The 7843-nt window shown below is 46.7% G+C and overlaps 1 protein-coding gene across 1 annotated transcript; it reads right to left on the bottom strand.

The window, feature by feature from the left end:
• Positions 1–856: 856 nt before the first annotated feature.
• Positions 857–6193, bottom strand: PEX26 (peroxisomal biogenesis factor 26). The gene is made up of 5 exons (XM_032688914.1): positions 5939–6193; positions 5120–5260; positions 4415–4731; positions 3559–3705; positions 857–3123 (listed from the first exon to the last, which is right to left on the bottom strand). The coding sequence occupies exons 1-5, from the start codon at positions 6115–6117 to the stop codon at positions 3020–3022; spliced, it is 888 nt and encodes a 295-aa protein (XP_032544805.1). The 5' UTR covers positions 6118–6193; the 3' UTR covers positions 857–3019.
• Between the last annotated feature and the right edge of the window lie 1650 nt (positions 6194–7843).

The raw sequence follows: 7843 nt of genomic DNA, 5'->3' as shown, positions 1-7843 counted from the left end.
CAGAATCGTGGATTATTTTAGAACAGTAATGTTCCATCTTACAAAACCGTGCACTCTTAAGAAGTTCTTTGGTGATCACACAAAAACCTCTTTTAATTTGGGGGATGTAAGTCTTTGCTGTTCTCACACACTGTAATACCTTCTCCAGTAAGTGAATGGAGATCTAAACGCTTCCCTATGTTCCCTGTGGAACTGCTTTCTGACATTCTGTTGCCACCTGCTGGGAGAACCGACAGGCATTTCTGAAATCCTCAAGTCTGATAACTCAGTACCTGCATAACACTGCTATGTTGATAAAATACTGGCTTCCAGGCACTATCCCTCAAATAGAGAAAGGTGGTATTTTTTAAAATTAATTATAAACTAAAAAAAAAAAAGTACATGTTGCGAAATAATACACTTGCAAAATAATTATCGTCTTTTCAGCAAAAATTGTCATATACAAAATTTATCTACATAATTTAAAAATTTTAGAATTAGATCTCTACTTGTAGATTTTTCTCCCATAATGTAGCAAGTTCAGGACTATATTTCTAATATAAATATATATCCATCTTATAAAGATGAATACCAGCTACTTTATTCTTGGTAGTATTGGTCTTGGCCATCCCAAAATGCAGACTTGTACCCTACCAACATCATCAGTTGATTAGATCTCGTCAGATTCAACCACTGAACAATTCCTATATTTAGTTCAAATATGCCTGTACAATGAGGGCATGTAGTGAAACATTTCTGGAAGTTATTTGAAAACTCTGATACACTTTGTAGTGTATTGATACACTTTATGTATTGATACATTAAACGCAGAACTTTTCATATACAATCATAGCACAAACAAGAAACTCCACAAAGAGGTAAATCAGTAGTCACTTTATTATGAAAACTAGATATTGCAGTTTCAGTATTAATTGCAAAAAATCCCTGATAGCTTATTTCTGCCTTCTTGCCCTCTGATGATGAATCAAATACAACACAAACATTAAATCAGTAGTACTCAAAAGAAGTGAGGGTTACCAACCTACACTTAAAGTTGAATGTTAAAGTCCTGGTAAAGGAGTGGCTACGACATTTAACAGCATACTAAACATTACATATGGCTTGCTGAAACCACTGGTCCCAACTTCCAAGATTGTTGCTAGAAGACTAGAGCAAAAAGTCTTCCTTACCTACACAGCCAGTTTGGTAAGAATTTGGCCTGACTTCAGAGTGAAGTTTGCTGTTTTGTCAGCTGGCTTACAAAGGACTTAAGGTGAGGCCTTGCAAAGCAGGGAGCCAGTAGACACATCCCGGTCATTTCTTCAAAGAGCTCAACTCCAGACAGAGCTTCTGTGTTTTACTCTACCTGGTTTCCCATCAATTGTTGCTTGCAGAACTGTAACTACACTTAGAGGTGGATTACAGGAACCATTTAGCAATATCAAAGGCAGTTCTTCCCTATGTGTGCAGAGTCTATAACAAATAACTTCTTTATGTTGTGAAGCACTCTATCCTGGTGTAGAGTCCTGGCAGAGACAAAAACTCAGGGGTGGGATATGGGATTGGTTTTGGTTTTTATCTTGAGACAACTTGGCAAGGTCATTCCTGCATTCCTGAATGACCTGGCCCAGTTTGTCTGACAGGAACCCTGGAGTGTTTCGCTTATCGGGATAATATGAGATTAAACAGACAACTGTTTTTAGCAGTGAAGATGGAACCGTTTTCTAAGTGTAGTTCCTGGTAGACAGCAAAGCAACAGGTCACACACAGTTTGAAGGTGCCAACAGGCCACCCCTGTGAAATAAAAAAGGAACAGCCACCATCTTGGAGCATGGTTATTGCTAGAGACAAAGGGCACTACTGTGGTAAGACACCACACTGGAATCTACATTGGCTGAAAGCAATATTTTATTAGGTCAGTGCTCTCTCCTTGGAATTTACCTTTTGTCAATCCACGATGGATGGATGGATGGATGGAGGAGAAAATAGTTCCACCCCAAACCTCCAATTTCTGCCCCAAGTGGTCAGAAATGGAGTTGGTCTGGTGACAGATCTGCAGATGGACTGATTTTCTTGCCACTGATCTGGGGAAGATCTTGGGATCTCAGAGAAGTACCTCTTTCTATAAAAATAAACTTTTGTTCTGAATGACAGAGCATTGCTAAATGGCTCCCATCTAACTTTGGATACTGGGGGGGCAATTCTAGACATACAGAGATTTTCTGAAGTCTACATAAACAAAGCAAGAGGTAGGGAAAGAGTAAAACAATGCAACAACTTCAGTTGTTCAAGTAGACAATAACACAGAATGTAGTTTAAAAAAATAAATCTATTTCCTTACCACCACCACGTGCTTCTAAGAATGATTATGCATCAGGCAAGCACAAAGTGCTGTAATTTGCATTGAAGAAGAGTAGATACAGCACATGCTAACAGTCTTTGTGGCCCACCACCATGGCTTTCTGGCTTAAATATGACTAAAATCCAGTGTGCCTATGTAAAGAGGCATCAGTCACAAGAGAAAACATGGCCTTCAAAATGCAATAGGCTTGACTTTCTCCAGTGTTTTTCTTTCACATGCTTGTCCTAAATCCCATGCTCCAGGAACTGGGCTTTTCAAATGTCTTCAGGCAAAACAGAATATTCCCCTAATCACTGGTACTCCATTGCCTTTTACAGTCATGCCTCCAGGAAGACTATTTCACTTGTTCAGAGAACTGCTCAGCATTCACAAGGATGAAACCTTCTTCCAGAGTTCATAACTGGCTACACAAACCTCACTCAAGAGCTACATCCAAAGCAAAGGGTTTGAAAAGGAGCATTCTTATTCAGTTGTAGATATTGGAAGGAGTGGCTTTACCCTGGGTTGGACAGGGCCAAGAAAAATGCCAGGAATACTTGTGGTTTCAAATTCCCTGTCTGAAGAAATTAAGGTATCACCACCCAGGAGTCCACAGTTGGTCATCTCAGATTTCAACAGTCCTCAAAGAGCCTGGTAACATCCTCAAGAAAAGCTGACACTTCTAGTGATGGAAGACACTTAGTCTCGAATTGGAGGCCTGTGGATTGGAGAGAGTACAGCTGCCCAAGCCTGTCGGAAGAGCTGGACCAGTTTATAAATGAATGGCAGTGATGTGGGAGAAGCTGCAAAGCAGAACAAAAAGCAAAAGAGCCTTTCATTACAAAAGGTAAAACTAAGATACAGTAAACATATTAAGAACATATTAAGAAAAAACTAATCCCAACTAGAATTAATCAAAACCTAGTTCTCTTACTTCCTTCTGTTCAGGCTGAGTCTAGAAGAGCTCTGCCTGCCTCTCACAGTCTATACCTTGTCTGATCAAAAGAGCTGAGGATGGAATAACTGTTTTCAGAAAACTGGTGTTTGTAGAGCTTCATCTTTCTACACAGACTGCAACTGGAAACATCAGAAACAAGCCTGACACTAAGTTCCTGGTTGCCCAGTTTTTGTGTCTCCCTAAGATGAGACATTTACACAGACCAAAGCTATCAAAAGCAACTCATTTCTTCTCCATAATCATAATGGAATTTTAAAAATTGGATATCTTAATCCTGTACCTGGGTCTAACCTCACCACCACCAGGTACAGCAGAAAAGTAGCCAAGAGCATCTTCTTGTAAGGAAGTAAATAGAAGTGGCTTGACATGGACCTCAGTGCTCTACGTAGCAATGTTAACATGGTCAAGAGCTTTTGGGACAGAGCTCCTGTAAAACAAGAACAGAAAGGCTATTAGGGCAAAGTAAAGTTTAAATAGTAATCACATAGATACAGATAATAAGAAACTAAGATACTAGAAGTCTGATTGCATGAGGGCTGGGTTGGGTTGTTTGGGTTTTTTTTATAATAGGGCACAGAGAGAGTACAATTTTGTAATACAATTCATTATACCTTTTTTTTAAGCATCTACTTTAGTATGATATGATCTTGTACCACAGCAGTGCCAGCCTCTCTCCTGGAAGATAACACCAAGTGATTTATAGTTGTGGAGAAGAAGCAGTACTTTAAATGCTAGACATACATTGTTCCATGGACTCAACTGCAAATGGAAATGAAGCAAAGAGTACACAGAGCCAACAAAATGTATCCCTAAAGGACTGCTAGGTAAGTTTTACCTTTCCTTTTTACCTTAAAAAGAACCCAAAAAACCCTCCACATTTAATCTGAAGTGCTTTTGTACCTGGACAATACTTCTCATCTCCTGATGTTAGCAGAGACTAAACACACTTTGCAATTGCCAGCAAAGGGACAGTCTTTTATTTATCCTGCTGTGATACACAATGGGACTTCCTCACAGCTGGTGTGTCATGCCAGTATTCTTAATACATAGTTAATGCTCGCTACCCGTTGCTACCAAGGGACCAATTTGAAATAAAACTATAAAAAAGAAGCTGAAACAAGGGAGGCAAAGCCTACCCAAAACACTTTCTGTTGCCGCGTCGTGCTGCTCTTCAGCCACCGAGCGCGTCTCTTCCCGCTGAGTCCACTGACACCGGCTCTCGCCAATGGTGCCAAGGAATGCCAGCTGCTGCTCGCTGTCCAGCACGTCACAACCACCACGGACAAGCTCTTCTGCGCCCTCAAACCGGCCGAGTGGCAGCAGCACTTGCAGCAGATAGAGCTCCAGCAGGGAACCGTACTCTGAGAGGCTCTTGTTGGTTTGGTCTCTCAGCCAGCTGCTGCCAACCTCCAGCATCACCTGGGGCTCTCCCACTTTGCTGTACAACAGGATACTGGAATACAGGGAAAAAATATTAGAAAGTACTAACTCTTTGTGAAAGCTGAGATGGCTGGCAGTTACTCCCCACAAGCAGCTATCATGAGGATGTGAATCAGGGTCTACACCTGAAGCACAGAGAGATTTCTGCAACACACAACAGTGACAACACAGCCACTGATGTTACTCTCTCAGCATCGCCCCTTTTGTACTCTACCACCATGAAGCAACCTTGCAGGCATGCTCCAGCACTCACAGGTCAAGAACAGGCCTGTCCCAGATCTCACCTTCATCCTCACTTAACACCACGCAAAGTGGGGATATCACGTAATACTCAAGCCCGGCCTGCTGTTAAACCTAACGCAAGCCCTGGGTATATCTGACAGCAACAGATAGAAACTCACCACAGCTCCAGAACTTTTGGAGGCAGATGTTCAGGGACATGGTAATACTGTAGGACCCAAGACAGAACTTCCCTCCACCGGTTCATCTCAGCCAGTGCCTGAATCCCCACAACACAAAGGGAGCATTTCACTTCTGCAGAACTGGTAATGAAGAGACACTTAAATAAGCGCTTCTTACAACCACATTTCCCCTTGCATCCCTTCCAGTGAGCTGCAGCCCAGCCCAGGGACTCCACAGTTCTCTGACAGCTGCTCCCCGACCTTTTCCAGTCCTTGCCCCTGATAAAAAGTAAAATTAGATCTCGAGAAGATGCACTGAGCCTGTATCTCTGGGAGGACGGAGAGGAGGCTCCTGGGCACACCTCGCTTCCCTCAAACACGCACAGATCCATTCCCATGAAGCATGTTAATACCGACAACCCATTATCAAATAGCAGCCAAAGCCAGGCCGGGTTTTACATGGCTGGTAACTTGCTTTTTTAGCGACAAGCCCATCCTCTCTTAATTTAGATAATTCAGAAAAAAAGCTGTGCAGAGCCACAGCAAGGACCATCGGTGCTACTGCCATTCATATATATAACATTTATATCCGAATCTAAGAGGCTCCTAATGCCGGGGGGGGGGGGGAAGGGGGAAGTTAAACTTTATTTTTAGAAGTTATTATTTTTTATTAAAAAAAAAATTAAACCCAAAAAGCCATGTATGAGGAAAAAAAAAAAAAAAAAGAAATGAAACCCCCAAGGAGGGCAGGCAAGGCGAGCCAGGCCGCTTCCCAGCGCCACTCCGTCCCCTCCGCACGCCCGGCACCCGCAGTCGCACCTCTCGGGGCCGGGCCCGGGCCCGGGGCCGGCTCCCAGGCTCTCGCAGCCCGCCTCACACCTCTCCACGGCGGCGGCGAAGTCCCGGTGCAGCACCAGGAGATCCGCCGCCTCCTCCAGCAGCGCGGCCGCCTGTGCCTGTGCCGGCGCGGGGCTCCAGGCGGGCGGCTCGCCCCGCATAGCGGGAGGGCTGCGGGCACGGCCCTCCCCGCACCCGCACGGATCCGGATCCGGCTCCAGCGCCGCCACCGCCCCCGCCGGGGCCCGGCTCCGCTCCGCTCGGGCTGCCACCGGAACAACGAGAGGGAGCCCCGGCCCCGCCGCCTCCCGGCAGCGGAAGGGCCGCCCCGCCGGGCATCTTCTCCCGGCCCCGCGGGCCGGCGGGACGTGTAGTCAGTGCGGCCGGGACCGGCGGCTGCGGGGAGGGCAACGAGGATGGCTGGGGGACTGGAGCGTCTCTCTTTACGAGGAAAGGCTGAGGGAGCTGGGCCCGTTCAGCCTTGAGAAGAGGCGGCTGAGAGGGGACCTCAGTTATATATATGTATAAATCTCTAAAGGTGGGGTACCAGGAAGACGGAGCCAGGCTCTGCTCGGTGGTGCCAAGCAATAGGACACGAGGCGACGAGCAGAAATTGATGCACAGGAAGTTCCACCTTAACAGCAGGAAGAACTTCTTTACTGAGCGGGTGACCGAACAGGTTGCCCAGAGGTTGTGGAGTCTCCTCACGGGAGATGCTTGAGAACCGTCTGGACACAGTCCTGTGCCGTGGTGCTCTGGGATGACCCTGCTTGAGCAGGGAGGTTGGGACGAGATGACCCGCTGTGGTCCCTTCCATCCCGATCCATTCCGTGATTCTGTGACTCCGCGGGGATCAGCGGTGGAAAGCGGGGTCTCGGGGGGCGCTCCGAGAGGCTGCGGCCGCAGCTGGAGCGCGGCTGTGCCGGAGCCGGTGCCTGTCCCTGTCCCTGCCGAAAAAAACGCCTCTCCTTCAGTTCCTCCCTCGTGTGGCTGCCGAGGGAAAAGGCCGAGCCGGCGGGTCCCGCCGCCGCTGTTCTCCCCGCGGCCGCCGGGGGTCAGCCCAGCCCCGAGTGTGTCCCAGCCGAGCTGGCTGCGGCTTTCCTCCCCCTGGCCAGGCACCGGGAGAAGGGGTTTGGCGCCGTGCTAAAGGGAAAGCGCTCCCCACAGCTCCAGCGCCACCGCCGGGGCGGGCGATGGGTGCCCTTCGCTCCTGGCCGCCTCTTCCTCCGGGGACTTCTCGGGCATCTCGTGTCCGCAGTTTTAAGCACATTACGCTGTTAATGGAGTTCGGGCATAATAAGAGTGTCTCCATCAGTGCCCGGCAGGCAGCGATTCACATTCTTCTTCACTTGTTATTTAAAAACAACAGGGTGTCTTGGTAACAAGGTAATTATGGCAGTCAGCGCAAAACGCTCTTCAAAAATTAATCTCTGCAGGAGAGGCAGGATTGATTTATCTTGTTATCCTGTCCCTCTACTATCATTGTTTAATTAAAAAAAAATCAAACAAGATAACGCAAAACATATTAAAGAGTGAAACACATCCTTGAAAGGGGATTTTCTATGCCATTTCAGTGTTGGCAGCAGGGAAGAAAGTGTGGAAAGTATGATTAAAAACTTGATCTCAACTCTTTCTAAGTAGCTATTTATGTGAGGCAGGGCCATGTACCTGCCCCTCACGGCAGCAGCAGGAGCACTCTGCAGTAGCAGCTTTTACACAGTGGTGGATCCAAAGGGTTTGCACACTGCCATTAACTGCGAAAGAGGTTCCTGAAGGATTCAGGCTGGTTAAGGTGAAACCACAGCACAGAAACTGTGAAAGGAAGGGCCCAGCAGCTAAGCAAAGGCAGAGGTAAAGGCGTTTCAAGACTTCTGTTTCTATTGCTTG

The sequence above is a fragment of the Chiroxiphia lanceolata genome, chromosome 5 (assembly GCF_009829145.1).
Source record: "Chiroxiphia lanceolata isolate bChiLan1 chromosome 5, bChiLan1.pri, whole genome shotgun sequence".
NCBI lineage: Eukaryota > Metazoa > Chordata > Aves > Passeriformes > Pipridae > Chiroxiphia > Chiroxiphia lanceolata.
The sequence above is the reverse complement of the archived record's forward strand: the minus strand, read 5'-3'. Positions and strand labels throughout refer to the sequence as shown.

What these genes read in the sequence shown, in the direction of transcription:
- PEX26 (XM_032688914.1), bottom strand. Translation starts at nt 6,117, where the DNA reads ATGCGGGGCGAGCCGCCCGCCTGGAGCCCCGCGCCGGCACAGGCACAG. An exon ending in CCAAAAGTTCTGGAGCTGTG is followed by an intron (nt 4,732 to 5,119) that starts GTGAGTTTCTAT and finishes CCTGTATTCCAG; the next exon opens with TATCCTGTTGTACAGCAAAG. An exon ending in GGTGGTGAGGTTAGACCCAG is followed by an intron (nt 3,124 to 3,558) that starts GTACAGGATTAA and finishes TCTGCTTTGCAG; the next exon opens with CTTCTCCCACATCACTGCCA.